This window comes from Anas platyrhynchos, chromosome 2 (assembly GCF_047663525.1).
Source record: "Anas platyrhynchos isolate ZD024472 breed Pekin duck chromosome 2, IASCAAS_PekinDuck_T2T, whole genome shotgun sequence".
NCBI classification, from domain to species: Eukaryota; Metazoa; Chordata; class Aves; order Anseriformes; family Anatidae; genus Anas; species Anas platyrhynchos.
In genome coordinates, this window is record NC_092588.1 from 34,753,734 (window position 1) to 34,770,828 (window position 17,095).

Genomic DNA, 17,095 nt, shown 5'->3' on the forward strand with positions numbered 1-17,095 from the left:
TCTTTCAGTTGCTAAGCTTTCCCCAGCCGTTTTAGAGTTTAAAAACCATAATACTGTTTTACTCTCAGTTTTCTGTTTTGAAAGAAACATTTGCCTGAGTGGTTTATTATACGAGCTAGCAGATGGCGATTCAACTGCACTTGATCCAAAAAGAGTTGTGGTTCTGTGCGTCTGTCTCAGGCTCAGAAAATCTCAGCAAAGCACAAAGTGAGCAAAGCAGCAGTAGTGGTAATTGTGCCGTTTGGAAACACAAAAGGAGCAGCGGTGACGTGTTTGACAATTTATTGAAATTAAGAGGTTAGAAGTGGACCCTAAACAGTGATGTGTCCCTCCAGTATGCCATACGTAAGTGCTGTCACGTGAAGCTGAAGATCTTCACCTGTGTAAGATGTTGCAGTAGGCTGAAGGTCGGCATTTCTCACAAGTTGTGCAAAGACCCTTTTTAAACTGGTTCTGTTATGGTTTGGGGTCTCTGAGGGCACTGGCAGCAGTGATGGCAGAAGACTATGATCTTGGGGTGGTTTTTAAAATTGATACTTAGACTGTAGACAAAAATGTGTCAAAGATAATTATCTGTGTAATGGTATAAAATATGGATCTAAGCATGCTATATTAACATACTAATAATTCACGATAGCTTTAGTTCAAGGTGAAGTGATAACCAGAGAGATTTTTGTTCTAAGGCAAATGTTTCATTGTAGATAGTATTTTTATTTTTGGGCATTATTAGAAGTAACTATGATCTAAACAATGAGTGAAAATCTAAAAGCGTTGCCAGTGTTGCTTTATTTGATTATTTTACTTTTACATTATACTTTATTTGTTTCACAAGAAGCAAAAGCTTTTTTCACAAAAAGCTTTTACTGCATCTTGGTAACTATTTGTGAGTGCTGTATTAAGTTTATGCTGAGTCTATACTGTCATAAAATAATCTCATAACAATACAGTTTGTTAAAATTACCTATAAGCTGTGTGCTTTCATTTGTTTTGGTGGCAAATTTGTCAGTTTGAATCTGAACATTTGGTTAAGGGTCCATCAGTGTGTGAAGACATCTCTCTTCTGTCACTTGTAGAAATCTCCTATGGAGTGGAAGGATGCCAAGTGGACTGTCATTAGACTGGGTTGTACTCTGTCAGCTGCTGAGACCACTAGTAACACTTGCAATCTTGGTTATTCTGAGTAATTTCACTGTCATCCTTTGAGGACCTCCTTGTCAATCTCACTCTTTTTCAGAGTTATTTAATAACAGGTTATTAAGACTTTCTGAGGAGCCTAAGGAAGTCAGGGACCCTAAGGAAGTCAGGGACACAACTTTCAATGAATTTCAGCGGGATTAAGGGCTCACATTTAATCTTCCTTGCAAACTTAAGCCCAAAGTTTCAACAATTAACTTGCTTAAAGCTGATTAAAGGCCGTGATAGTTTGCAGATTGTAGATCCAAGTGTAATCATCTTCCAGTTGGATCTTCCTGATGTAAATAACCCAGTGGGTTGCCAGCCTACCTGTCCTGGGGCTTCCACTGATACTCTGGAGAAATGTGTAAGGGGCATGGAGCCTGCTCTGGTCTTTTTCTAACCTGGGTAAGGGCTATGAATAATAGCCACTATGATTTTCATGTCTGTCTGCTAAATGTGAAAGCACCTTATCCTGTTGGAGAATTACAATAGGTTTAATAACCTGCTAATTTAAGTAGCTGAGGAACAAAGCTGTCATGTCTTATTCTACTGACAAAAAGGAGAAACAAATGAACAGTCTTTATTTAAAAAATTGCAGACTAAAATAATTAAAAAAAAATTACAGACTAAATAAAAGCCGTTTTTCTCCTACAACATATCAGCTGAAGATATTAAAGATATTAAATTACCTAATTAGTGAGTTATAGCTGATTATAAATTCTTCAGTTTTACAAAATCAACCATGGATTTTGTAATAATCCATGGACTTTTGAAATATCTTGGGAGGATTCCCAATCTCATATATATTATAAATATATACACACACACATATATATATATATATAGGAAATACTAACACTGCAAGTTAGTAGCACTTTATTTTTTATAACATACTAACGTATCTTATTGTGATGGGGAATGAGCTCCAAATGAGGTCCTAAATCACAGTTACAGATCGTATCTTAGAAAGGAAGACAAATGTAATTATAATATTACCATTAAAAAGAACCTTTTATAACAGTAATTACTTTTTTGATGATGCACTCAGTATTTAAACTATGACATTTAATTGAACTGATTAAAATATTTAGATGGTTTTGCTCTGACAAATTATTACTCAATTAAACTTGATTTTTAGAATATATTGATTTAGTCATTTTTTTTCATGTAGATAAAAATGACTTATTTTTGACAAGGTTGAAATATTTAACTTACATTGTGTTATTTTGATTTTTATGTAGGAACATAGATTAGCATTAAAAAAAAGACTATTTTTAGTTGACATATAAATTCAAACCAAACCAAAGTAAATAAAATGCATTGCTTAATAATGTCAAAACAAAATATTTTCATAATTCTTATTTGATTACTGACTTTGCATGTCAATATCTACTTTTTCCTGTGAGATGGATATTCATTTCTTTCAGGACCCCAACTAAAACAGACTGGGCAATCGTATTTATACATTGAATCAGTTTGTTACTAACAAGTGGTGTTTGTGGTAGTTTTCTGTCCAGAGTAAATATATAAAAGAATTTCCTTCCTTTCAGTTTCTTACAAAACCACATTCCTCCCTTTCCTCCATGGTTGTGTTAGGCTCCCATCTCTCTCTCTCTCTCTCTCTCTCTCTCTTTTTTAAACTTCTAGATCTTTGGCTATTCACAGTCTTCGATTTATCACAGTTTAGCAGAGCCTTTTCAAGCATGAACAGCAGCAGCTCTGGTTCTGTATCGTATTTTATGGGACCGTCTCAAGAGTGCTAGGGCACTGTGGGAACATTCCATGGTCAGGCTTGGCGTAGCCTGGGTTCCCTGCAAGACCTCTCACTTAGATCATATCTATCTAAGATCTAGGAAGTGGATATCTAGAACTGGCTATCCGGCTATCAAAGTCTGACTAAGCACTATAACCACTTCTAGGTGGTTTTATTTCTCCTGCCCTAATTCTATTAGAAGTTGTGGCTAGAGCCATTAAGAACAGTTTGCTGTTGCATCAATACCAAAAGCTTTTTGTTGTAGGTAGTGGTAGAGAAGATAGCCTGACATTTTTATCATCCATTTGTTGTTGATAATGAAACTGCTCGGACAGTGAAGAAGTTCATTTTGGGTCATCTTCTTGGTGCTGCCATGAAGAACTTAGCTTTGTCCTAGAAGGACATGGAAGTGAATGAAATATCATGTCTACCATGCAATCCCCCTGTAGAGGCACAGAGAAGGAGAGGAGACCCCTATCCAGAACCCAAATCTTAAGTTTTGTTCCATACACAAGCATTTCAGCATAATTGCAGTTTTGTGAAATTGCCCAAATAATGCTTGTTCTTATGAGAGTAAAGGACAAATTTTGAAATTGTAGAGGTTTACATGAAATGGTAGTGTTGTCCAATAGCCAAGATAAATAGTTTTCACTATTTATAACTATTACATATGGATGGATTTTTTTTTTCAGACTCTTTGACCTGTAATAATATTTTCAATGTGATTTCAAATGTGACTATAGGGCTGTGCATTTCACTTCATCAGTTGTTATTTAATATTATTTTATTTGGGCTATTGCAACTTTCAACCTTTTTGAATGTAGAAAAATAACTTATTTTGCCACACAACAAATGTTAATAAAACTAACGGGGTCATCTGCAAATTACTGGAATAATGTGCTTTTGCTTACAGGCAGATTTTCAGTCAGATATGAGTAATGAACTGTAATTCCTGTTGTTTCATTTGAAAGATGAAAATGTAAGTGCAATTTACAAGGAAATCATGAAAAACTGCTATTTGGCTTGTCCTTCTTTGCAGTCTATTAGCAAGAAGTAGTCGAGGGAAAAACAATCACCAACATTTTCAATAATTAACCAGTGCCTCCTAGGCATAAACTAATTTTTGAGAGGAAATTAATTCTGAGAGAATATTGAAGTAATTTCCTTCTTTACATCTTTGTTCCGTTGTCTTGCAGGTGGGACAAAGGAAAAATAAATATACATAGAAAGTCTTTGACTATCAGCAGATAGTCAAATGTTCCATTTGAGGAATATTTGGTCTTACTTTTGTTCTCACGGTTACTTTCTTAGACACAAGGGGTCTGGTTTTGCACAATAATGTATATAAAACTTGTGTCAAAGCTGCCAATGCAAATCTAATATTTGTGTGTGCCATTACCCAGTCTGCACACAATAACTATTAAAGCCCAGATCCGTAGGCATTGGGTACTTAAGATATGTAGATTTTGCTAAGGAATTGGTGCTTATTCCTGGTTCTTCCTGTGATGTGGGATGGTGTACTCTCAAATCTTGACCTGAGACTGAAAAATCTGACCAGGCTCTTCCCCTTCTTTTTTCCAAAAGTACGTGTGCTCTCCCTGCACAACAGAACAAAAGGACCTGAATGACATGTTCATGCCTTGTCACACTGCTTGAAAGTGATATAAAACTATGACAGATACAGTCTACTGTTCTCAGCTGGGTTTTGCTGGCCCTGAGCTTTCTCACTGCAATTTTAAAATCACATAATTTTGAAATACTTCAGTCTCTTGAATTTTATTATTAGTGATCTACCTGGTGAGGTTTGCTTGCAGGCCGAATTTCAACTTTCACAGTGTATTCACAGATATTTTACAGTTATGATCATTTAAAGAAAAAGTGATGAGATGCAAATCACCAAGCCAGCCTCATTCCAGTTTACTTAAAGGCAATATTAAAGAAGTGAAACTCTGTTTGAAGAGGTTAAGATCAACAGAGTCCATAAGTACGTGCTTAAATTTACACCTGGGGATAGTCCCCAATGCAAAGTAACTGTGTGTGCATGCTCCTTCAACTGCCAAACAAGTTAAAAAAAAACAAAGGCAAGCAATTAAAAGGCAGAGATGAGATATTCCCATTTGACATGACTTAACGGAAAGAATGACTATTAGTCAAGGGGCTGCTCCAGTATCTCTTAAAGACAGCTGACAGCTTCAGTGTCCTGTTATTAGGACCATAACTGACTAATATGACAGAAGTGCCTGCCTGCCTCACGAGAATAGCCCCACTAACTTACAGGGTCGTGCCTGCGTGAATAATTCACTAGCTTTCAGTGTTGGAATGAATGGGAAATAACAAATTACCTAGCAAGTTATTTCTTGGATTTTGGAGATCAAAGTTTTTAAAACGATTTACAGAAGAAGTTGGTTTAGGATTTAGGTTAGTGATTATATACAGTAGATCATTTTCTGTATGGAAATGAATGTCACGTTTATGACATTTCTTTGAAAGTAACTTTGGGATGCTGACAGGTCAAGAATTCAGAAGGGGCCAAGGAGGCACTCAGTACATATTTACTGAATAGTTGATGTCTTTGCCTAGTTCTACTGGTTAAATGTAGCCACATATGAAAATATGTTCAGAAAACATTTTTTTTTTTTTTGAAAAATCAGAGCCTGGGCACAGAGAGCTAGTAACCATCTTGGGAGTCGTTATTTTATATTTATAATGCAACATACTGACAGGGACTTGAAAAACTTGGAGGTAAGATGTGGAGCTTTTTTGATAACCGATTTCCAGAGAAAAACAGCTAAGAGCAAAGTTTTGCCTTTCAATTCATCTTTTGACATCCTCATTGCACTCAGTACAAGTAGTGTGTGTATTTGTCTGAGAGCTAAATTTCAATAAAAGTGCATTTCCACATCAAAATTGTGGAAAAATACCTTGGGGGCTTAAGAAAGATGGTTTTGATTGTTCTCTTATTCATGCATTTAAGTAGTTGTTGACACTTGTTTTGTAAAAAATATTTCTTTCCGAGACCTAAAGTGCTTAATACCTCTTAGTCTGTAGAAAGAATGTCAGAGCACCTTAGTTTTCAATTTAGGTTCTGATCAAGCAAGTATAGACAAGCTCATCTGTGGTCACACAAACCATTTACATTGGTAAGGACTTTGGGTATTCTTAGAATCAGAGATAGCTGTATGTACTTTTGTAATACTGTCACCAGAAGGTTCTTTGCTTATAATTTGTTTAATATCTGATACTGCTTGATATGCTTAAATATCTGATCCAAGAATTTTCTCATGCATGGTGTCTTAATTCAGTTAACCACATTGTTTTGGAAACTACACATGAAAATTGCAGCTGTTTTCATTGAACTCTTGCAGATCTTCCTTTCCTATATTTACTTAACGACCACAAGTCATGCTCGGTAATGTTATCAGCAAATGATTATTTATAGATGAATATAAAGACAGAAAAGCCAGATTTTTCAGAAAAAAAAAAAACAAACAAACAAAAAACAGAAAAAAAAACCACAAAAAACAGTAGTAAGAAGTTAATTTTAAATGAAACAGAATTGTCTCTAAAGAGCAGAATGGTTTCCAGTTGACTATTGGGTTTCTACTTAACAGAATTTCTCTCTTTTTAGGAATAAAGAAATAAAGATCTCATTTTAAGCACTGGAGTAATTTTCCATGGGGCAATCTTTTCTCTGGGTCTCTCTAGGGCTGAAATAGCTTGGTACAAATGCAAACTTTTATTCTTCAATATTTTGAGTGTTTTAAAACTTTGCAGTGAATGCAGATAGCTATTGATAGTGTATCCCAATGACAGGTGCTGAATTCGGTGAAATTTTGCCTTGTAGTCATTGTGACTCCATAGCACAGTGAGTGATACGGAGCAGCATTGCAGTGACATTGTACACAAGAGGCACACATTTGGGTAGGCAGCTTATTTTAGCATGTTTTGTTTGGGCTTATTTCCATGTTTTTTTGTGACATTAGAATTGGGTCCTGTGAAAATGATTGTCGTATTTTAGAATATGGCCACAAATGGAGAAAAAAAAGCATATAGCAGTTTAGAAATGACAGCTCTTTAAGCTAGGAAATGAATTTGTTTTGATACAAATGATATCTTAGTAATAAATCTGTAAGAGAAAAGTAAAAATATAGCGCTTTTGATCTGATATCAGCAAGTCACTGCATATATTAATATTTAATTTTAATTTTATAATTTTTAGTAGAGCTGTGAGCTGGACCATTCATTTTAGTTTAGTAGTAGACATGTAAAATTATGCTTTGTCTATGTTTCTCTAAACATTTGTCTTCCAGACCTGTTGAATCTGCTCATGAAAGTATTATCAAACACATTCTACACAAAGATCAAGGCAGGCTACCAGAGTAGGTTTGTTTCTCTATTTATTATTTTGCATACAACATTGGATCTGATAGACTTCTAAAGTCGTGGTAACTCTAATACGTTTTGAAAGGAAATTATTGAAAGTTTTGAACTTTACATTGTTATCTGAAGTGCAACAATGCTCAAAGCATTTTTTTTTTTTTTTCCTAAGCAAATACCCACATAAAAGAAAAATCTCCTAAAGCATGTATAGATAGGGTTGGCTGGGTGTTTATGAAGAAAAGAAGGAAGCGAACTGCATGATTTCCTGACTTCAAGGCTTTTGTGAAATATGCTTGGGTCCTGCTCACAAGTCCTCTCAGTTTTGTGTCCTCAGGCTCAAGTGTTGTTAAAACTTACGTTTTTTTTTTTTGTTTTGTTTTTTGGATATCTTTCTCTGTGGGTGAATTTAGACAAATGAGGTAAATGTGCCTTTTGGCAGAGTAGTGTTTCTTTGGAAGCTGCCTTATGTTTACTCCTTGCCACTCCATCACAGGTGCTGGGACACGAGAGGGGTTGGGGAGGGCTTGGAAATTTGTGTTCTGCATTGTGTTCTGCCTGCCAGCTTTGTTCCATGAGTGAATCAAAACCTGCTCTCTACCCTGAAGAAATATCCTGCTGTTTACTCTCCAGTGACAGCACAGCTCAGCATTTATAGGAAACACGCTGCCAGTAGGAGTAGAGAGGATGCCATGGTACCATCGCATGGCACTGCTTCTTTGGCTTACAAAACCCCAGTCTGTAACCCCCTGTGACTTTCTTTCTTAATGTAGTCCCCTAAATCTCATAACATATAGAATGATCTCAGTCAGAATTATATAAAGTCCATTTTGCCATTTCTGCTAAAGCTCATTCCTCAGCTTGTAGACAGGTAACCTATAAACGTGGGCCATTTCTTATGAATTCACATGAGCATTTTGTTTTCTTTTTGAGTTATTTTTATTCTTCCTTGTGCTGTTCTTTCAGGATGAATGTTGTTCAGCAGGCAGGACACAGTTACTGCTTTGGTGAAGTAAATTATACTCCTGGCCTTTCCACTCTACTACATAACTGTTGGTGATTCATTTTATTTTTTGTACCTGTGCTTCCTAATCTATAACTTCATTTTATAACGGCAATGAAGTTTTTGAAGTAAAAATTTGAAATCTACAGATAAAAAAGTATTATGTCTGTATCTTACTGAAAAGTATCCTACAAAATATACCAAAATATCAGCTCTATTGCAGGAGAAAGCTTGCATATGAAAAAGAAATAAAAATACTCCAGAATGAACACTCTAGCTTTTGCAGGAATTTTCAAATTCTAAACTTTAATTGAAAACAGAATAAAAGTGAAATTCTGCTTGCCTTACACATGTGTGAAATGAACAGTTGTACTATGGTGATGTGCTGCCAAGACCATAACAATGGGACCTTTGAGAAATGTTCCTCTCCATCCAGTGATAAACTCTGTGTGGTGACATGTGTGTGTACACAGAGATGAGAGGTATCGAGCGATGTATTCCTTTGTTTTTACTCTTAAACCAAAAAGGGATTTTTTTTGAACCCAGAAGCTATGTGACCTGGTGTAGGCCACTGATGTGGACCTTCTGTTCCTCTAGGCACAACATGATGCCTGTTACTTTAACTGATGTTAGCATCACTAATGCAAAAAATCAAAAGATGGAGGAGTAACACAGTATGCATTTCAAGATGCCACAGGGATATGTTGTGTATTCCCATACACAAAACATATTGAAGTTGTCATTTGGTGCAATTAGAGGAGGAAAGGGAAAGTATTTTTGTGACCTCTGTTTAAGTGTATTTTTGTGGTGTGGGTAGATTGAAAAAGTATCTTTGGCAACCAAGTTATTTTATGCATGTGTTGTGAACATAGGGATTTTTGGACCCATAGAGGATTCAGTCAATCTTACTGCTATCATAGGGACTTTGCTGCAACTATTTAGAAGCTATGTAGAGTCTTCTCTGGAAGCAAAAAAGTCTACTTATTTTCATTTTTGTCAAAATGGCAGCATTCATTGGAACATGTCCCAGGATAAACTTTTCAATGTAGAAGGAAGACATTGCTTAATCCTGTGTCACTTTGGTAGGTATGTTACATGTGTAATTCAGTTACTGTTGTTTTGACTTCCGTTCTCTCTCATCTAGCATCTTAGCTGTGACAGACATTTGTGTCTAAGCGTAGCTAGCCATAGTCAGTAAGCCATATAGCCTTGCTATCGTGTTGCACCTGAGATACTATGCCATGCCAAGCGCATCCTCAGTGAGGCAGAGAAACTCCTCAGATAAAACAACAGAACTAAAATATCTCTAGCTTGATAAATATCAATGGGACAATGGTATATAATGAACAGTTAACTGAGTGTGTCTGAGCTAGGATATTTTTACTCTTTTACAGTCTATGTCAGGCTCAGACAGAACTATTTTTCAGAACTACAATCTGAAAGACCAGGTTTAGGAGGGCTGGGAAAGGCTGTCCTGGGCCAATCTGAAGAGAAGCAGTACCCAGAGAATGAGGTATGCTTGCTAGTGCAAACTTCTCTCCACAACACTTGGCTCTAGAAGGAAAAGGGAAACTTGAAAGACTATGCAAGGTCTTTTCAGTCTTTGAAATTATCTTTCTAAATGACACATAATTTCAGTAGACTATCCTGTGCTTTGGTTTGAAGACAGAAGGTCCTACATCACAGCAGCAGCAAGCTATGATAAGCTCTGGGAAAAAAATTAAAAATGAAAATACATTTGCAAGGTCCGACCTGAACTGGTTGTGTTGGATACCACGAGTAGTCCTCAAATAAAATTCAGCTAAGAGTGGTTGACCTGCAAGTGTTTTTTCCTGGAGACAACCACATTCCCTGAGAATTGTACAGTGACTTGTCAGCATTTAGTATGGATATGGCTAATACAGTAATTCTGAAAGGTACGATTTTTTCATTTCAGTGGAAACCAGTCAGAAAAGAATTAGATATCTATTGTAGCCCATATGTCTGTATTAACAATAGTTTCCCTATTTATTTCTGGAAGATGGCTTGTGCTTTGGTACAGAACTATAAAATATAGCATACATCATCTCTATTTTATCATGAAAAAGGAGATACTACTGCTATTTTATAGTATATTTTTATGATTTAAGAAATTTGAAGATAGCTTGCACATATAAGCACCTGTCAAGAGTATGGTTCAGAGTTTAAGAGGCACATCCAAAGTTTGCTCAAGTGCAACTTAATCATAGCATATCCTGAGTTGGAAGGGACACCAGGATCACTGAGTCCAACTCCTACAATTAAAAGATCATCTGGATGCCATGCAGCCTGCCTCGGCAACAGAGAACTCCTACGTGCTTCTTGATCAGAAATGTGTGTTATTTCTGTAAGTCACAACTTCTCTGCTGTTGAATCCGAGCATCTTCCTAGATCAAGACCTTAGACTGTGGCCCAAAAAGGGCAGCTCAAAGAAGGCTAGCTGAAAAGGCTAGGCAGGGGGCTGAAAGGAAGGTATTCCTACATCACCTCCATGTTTCAGAACCTTCTTCATCAAGAAGCTGCAGACCTTCTGGTGGCCTCTGAGTGCAATACATTATGGAGCAGTTGTCCTCAGAACTTTCTGTTTGTGAAGAGGGTTCAGTATAGATGATGCCCTGACTGAACCTGTTTCCTCTTTAGTTTCCAGTCTATATCATCCACCAGTTTCAGTGTCCTGTTTGGGAATCGGTTTTCCCAGGCATTGGGGTGCAATATCGTGGAGTCTGTGATCAGACTTTCACAGGTCCAGGATCCTAGAACAACCTGCCATGCTGACTCTTGGCGATGGCTCTACCTTCACTTTCACAGCAAGTTTTGGGGCAGACTTTTTCAAGTACCCCATTTTGATATACCAGTATATTTTACTTGCCATGCTGTACCTTTAGTCCTGTTTAGAAATCCAGATCAATCTACTGCAGTTGGTATCTGGTCTGTGGTAGTGGTCATTACTGGGTGCTGGAGAAGGTGCTGCAAGGTGTCCTAAAATGGCAGCTGTGGAGCTCATGTGCTCAAGTGTTTCCTTAAGCCCTGGTCCAGACATGTGGGGCACCCCCATTAGAGCAGTACTTCTAAGCCTAAACAGTTGCTGCATTTTGCCTCTTTCAGTAGTGGACTTGAGGCTGAATAAATACAGCATAAGTATTTTTTCTGAATGCTGAAATGAATGGATTAGGTCACTCTTTTACTCCCTTTGTGTTTCCTTTCTGTAAACTTTTTAGAGACCTGAGGTGGCTGTAGTTGTTTGAATCAATTTTCCAATGAAACATTATTGAACATAATTTATTATAGTGGAATGAGTTTATTATTATTTTTTCCCTTCCTTATGATGTGGATTTTACAAATAACAGCTAGTGTGTTTTTTTCTTAACCACTTACCATTAAGTAGCAGTGTTACAATGTCTCGTGGAGCATTTTACACATGCAAAGGATTGTTTGCAATCAATCCAGAGGGGAACATGTCTGGAATAAATTTAAATAGTGAACACAGTTCTGGAAACCATTATGCAAAAACGACCTTAGAGAAATCTAATCATGTGAAATTGCAGTTTCATAAAAATTGAAAATGTGTTTAAGAAAGAGTAACTTAAAAGTAATAAATCAATTTGCAGTCTGAAGACATTTTTTTCTATACGCAGTTTCCTTTTTGTGGTAGCTTCTGTGATTTCTTTTCCACACTATAGCTCTTTGATAAATGTCACCTTCTTACTCATGAGATTGTTCTTCTCCTTCTCTTCTTTCAAAACATTAGATGAAAATGTACAAGTTATTTTAGTTTAATCAGGCAGATTTATTGATTTCCTTTTAGTTGTTTGTCTGTGAGATATACATGTAGTTTGCTATACCTTGTAGCACAGAAGCCCAAGCTCTTACAACCCCATTATGCAACCCCAGGCTGCAGCACATCTGACTGAGGATGGGACCAAACAGTATGGAGCCTGCACACTGCCAGGGAGAGCAACTGGCATACAGAAACTATGTGGAGATGGAGATTTTGGAGTGAAGATGTTGTTTTGAGATAATTCGGTAATCAGGTTTCTTCTGATGTGCTGTGTAGTGAGACTGCAGCACCTAAGCAAATGTTGCTGTGCTGCTGGAGTTTGTTTTTTTGTGGTCTCAGACATGGAAGTGTGTGGCAAAGACCATCCCTTACAACCCATCTGGTCCTTCATGCTTCCAGCCAGACAGTACGGGAAGCAGAACAGCAGCATCTTGAAAGGGATGTGTGCTGCAAAATGCATTAAGGAAGAAAATAGATGGAGAATATGAGAACAATCTTTGGAAAATAGCTGTGGTTGTATGGTCAAGAATAAATGGATCTTGCTAAAGGTATCTAATTTTAAGGCTGAGGTAACTGACCTTGGCTTAGTTCAGAAGTTGATTTGGGATTTGCAGAAGTAGAAGAGGAAAGGAGTGGAACTGACAGGATTTAAGGGCAAGACAAATGATAGCCTTTAAATTATCTACCTTTCAAAAGCTGGAAATGAGAGCAAGATTTCTAAATCTCAGCATTCAGTTCTTGTCAGCAAGCAACAGATATTTCTGTCTGCTCCTGCTGGTGTCTCACAATTATATCTGTACTGGGAGCTGCAGAAAGTTTTCCTGGGTCCGAGGTCCAGTGGCGTCTTGGCCCCACTCTAAGATGAAATATCTGCCGTCTTTTCTTGCCTCTGTCTCTCCCTTGCTCCTGGCAGCACTGGCACACAAGCCAAATGGGAGCTGCGATGCTTTCTCAATGGATGATTGAACTGCAAGAACTGGAGGCTTCACTGTGTGGAGTATTTTGTACAAGACACAGCAGACAGGAGCCTACTCTGTTATTTTGAGTGATAAGGATTTTGCTGTCATCCAATGTTCAGACCAATGATGTTGTAAAATATATGCTTGTAGGTTTGCACGTGAGATTTTTTTTTCATTTAACTTGCTTTTTAAATTAGGAAATTTCCTTAATAATAACATTAAAATTTTAAATGTCCTGAACAAGGCAAGAGTCTTCTGGAAATATAGTATCTGTGATCTCTTGGTACTGGTGTGTACAACAGGGCTAAGTCTGTGGCTGCACAGATAAAAACATAATTCCGTCAATCTCCAAAATAGGAGTATTGGATTTCTAAACTCTGATGGTTCTTTTAAATCCAGCATTTATCTGACGGTAACTAAGCTGGAGTGTTGGAGTCTGTTCTTTGGTGCCATGCATTACTTTTATTCTTTGCTTACCATTACTTATATTTTTTCTGTTAATATTTTAAAATTTGTTAAGTTTTTATTCAAAGGAAATGTTACCAAATATGAAAAATCTTGTCAAAATGATATCTGCTTTCCATCCAAAATGCCAAAATACTGTATACTTCCATCTGTAATTTGACTGAAAATGTGCAGAAAGCAGTAATTTTCTTACTGATATTTTACTTACACAGAAATTGCTGCCTTTGAAGATTGCAAAAAAGGGCTCTGAAATTTCTGGGGTGCAAAATTCCCTGCTTTAAGAGGCATCTTTCACTTTTAGATCCCCAATTTACATGCAAATAACTAATGAAGTGTTATTGATTAACAACTCTGATCTTTTATTTCCTCAGCTATCATGTATGTAATGGGAGCACTTGGTCCTGCAGCTGGCTACTTACTGGGAGGACTTCTTATTGGTTTCTATGTTGATCCTAGGACAACTGTTTATATTGACCAGAGTGATCCCCGATTCATTGGAAACTGGTAAGGGTCAAGCATTTTTCAGAACGACTCTCTAAATTGCCAGTAGGGAATTGAGACAGGGTGGGAAATCATGTCCCTTGAGGGCTTGTTTGGGTCTGTAGGAGGAGGCCGAGGAAGAAGAGTATGCCGTGTTGATTACAGCATACTAGCTCCTGACAGAGAGGAAATGCTGCAGAAACATGTGTGTACAGTTAATGGAAAACTTCCTGCTTTTGGCTCCAGGACTTCCTCTGACTGACACAGTTGGTGCCAATTGACAGCACTCAGCACAGGAATGGCAGGACAGTATACTGGAGATTTTAGGAGGTTGTCAAGAACACTGCTGCCCAGAGCCTATCCCTTCCTAATGGAAACTGGATAAATCCCAGCTTTGGTTTTCCAAAACAGGCAGCTAGAAATGCTGAACTCTGCAACCCAAGTGAGAAATAGTAAACTCATTTATGGTTGTCTAGGAGAAGGAGATAGGATGGTGTCATAACATAGCCTTTCTGGTCTTGTTACTCTGGGTGATGGCTTGTGTTTGAGTAGCAGATGATGTAAACCATCACATTATTCTCTAGTAAACAGTACGTTGCCAGCAGTGCTGAGATGTAACAACCGTAATCCTTAGATGATGTCTTTGTGCAGCCTTTGATATGTGGCCTGCTTGGAAATGTCTTCTTGAGGAAGCGTGTCTGGAAGCGTGTCTTGAGGGGGCTTTGAATGGCTTTTTTTCCCCCAGATAATTCATAAATATGTCTTGAAATCTTCATGCAAGCCCAAGGAAGACTGAAGTTTGTCATCTTAGGAGGAAGCCCCTGCTGTGCATCTCAGCTGTTAGTTGTGTTGGTGGTTTATTTCAAGGAGCTTATCAGCATCCTTGAATCATCTTGTTGGCTCTTTAGAGAAGCTTGGGGGCTTGCTTTTGTTTCAGCACATCTTTGATGTGTTTTTTTCTCTGATTCTTGACCCCAGTATTTTATAGAGTACAGTTTTAGGTCTTGTGCACTGGATTAGTATTTGTCGCTATGCCACTTCAGTTAGACCATATCTGTTTCTTTTTATACTACAGTGATCAATCCTGACAGTTTGATATGAAAAATCATTCTTTAGAGTGTTCTTAATACTTTGAAGGTTTATCACTGCTTTATATGTCTTATTTTAGCCCAAGAGCATTGCTGCACAGGTCTAGCTGAATTTTCAATGAGAGAAGAGCAAACCTGAGTACTCTTCTGTGACCTTGGGATTAATGACTCTGTGCTCTCATCCATATACTGACATATCTCACAGGAAAGATCTGTGATGTGAATGTGCTACAGTGTTAAAAAGAGCTTTGACTAATTTTGAATAAGAGATTTGAGACCAGAACAAACTATTATACATTCCTAGTAAAATTCTTATGTTTCTTGTGCTTTTAGGGAAATGTTTCAGTTATTCAACTTGAAATCTTAAACAGGCCCATAAATATATCCATTAATTGAAATCAGCGGGGCTATGTGAAAGCGGGGCAGGCATTAATTTTGAGTTTGTCTATAATGTAACCACTGAGGTAACTGCCTTGTAGTGTGGGCACATCTCTGTGACTGTAGCTTAAACACATAAGTTAAGGATAAAATAACCAAAGCAGCATGGACATAACTAAAGCTGCTTCTCAGGCCATGTGCACTGAGTTCTGTGAAGCAGCTGATGGACTGCCACTACTGCTAGTACACAGCTAGCTTGGATATCTGTAATGTTGTCATAGCCAAGTGTGCAAGAGAGATCTGGCAAAAAAATGCCTGTCCTTTCTCATGAATTACAAGTTCAACTTCCCTCCCTCAGAAGACTGAGTGCCAGGGTTGGATCCTCAGCATCTTTCAGGAGTGCTGTAGCCAATGAAGCTGTGGCAGTAGTGGTGAGAGGTCACTTTGCACAAACATTTCTGTGCTCAGGCTTTGAGAGTACCTACTGTGCCAGGCCTTGCAAGCAAAAGGGACTAAAGAGCCTAGTTTGTGCATTTGGAAGATTTTATGTTAAACAGGGTTTTATGTATCTTCAATATCACCTGAACAGGTATCTTGGTGATTTCAGTTTTAGACAGGGGTGCTGGTAGAAGTGATGCAAATAAGACTGAAGGAAAGGCAGGAAATCAGCTGTCACAGGATCTCAGCAAGCGAGTCATGTTCTAGCCAGCACAGAAAAGTCATTAATTTTTTCCATCACGTTGATTAAATTGGTAGATTGGCTACTGCCAAATGGTGTTCCAGGTTGCTGCATTACTCTATTGGTTTTTGGGTCTCTACTTTTTTTTTTTTTTTTTTTTTTTTCTGTTAACTTTCTCAAGAGTATTGCCTGTTATCAAATCTCTGGTAATTAGTTTCACTGTCTGTGGTGGCTTCTAATAAAAGTTCAGTGGTGCTTAGAGCATCTGTGCCTTATTCTCTTTTCTTTTCTGAAGCTTTATCTACCCTTTAAAATTACAATCGTAATGGTGTTACAACTGGTCCTTTGTCCGTTGTTACTTAATGACTGCCTGGTTACAGAGGGCTCTGAAAGTGTAGACTTTCCTTCCATTGAAGTCTGTTTTCTGGGACTGTGACATTTTCTCCTTGCAGGGAAGTGCCACATATCCAAATTTATTTTTATGTATGTAATCTAACAATTTGAAATATAAGAGTAGTCTAGCACTTCAGAGAGTCTGACATGCTTTTCAAAAGTAGGGTGCAGTTAAGTTAATGGGCAGTCATATTTGAGATTTCTCAGCCTCATCTCCTTTGAAGTGAATTAGTGTCTTTGATTTTCATCTTTCCTTTATTATAGCTGTAAGGTTCCTAACTCTACTTATCACAGGAACCAGTGGAAAAATTCCACTATTAAAGGAGGCAGTGATTACAAGATAGTAAATATAGCAACAGTGATATACAACAACAAAAATTGCTCAGAGGTCTGTTTTTTTACTTAAGCTGCTCCTTTCTAAGAGGTATTTTGCATATATGCAGGACAGGCAACCTGGTTTATCTCATGTCAGACCTGATAAAGTGCTTCTCTCAGGGTTATTTCTGATTTGATTTTCCTCATTTCACAGAACTTGGGTTGCACACCTG

The 17,095-nt window shown here is 37.5% G+C and overlaps 1 protein-coding gene across 1 annotated transcript in view; it reads left to right on the top strand.

Moving 5' to 3' along the window:
- Positions 1–17,095, top strand: part of SLCO5A1 (solute carrier organic anion transporter family member 5A1) — a 77,361-nt gene that overhangs the window by 18,271 nt on the left and 41,995 nt on the right. The window contains exon 3 of the mRNA XM_005019356.6: positions 13,901–14,033. Within this exon, the coding sequence (XP_005019413.5) occupies positions 13,901–14,033 (133 nt within the window). The remainder of the gene's footprint in view (positions 1–13,900; positions 14,034–17,095) is intronic.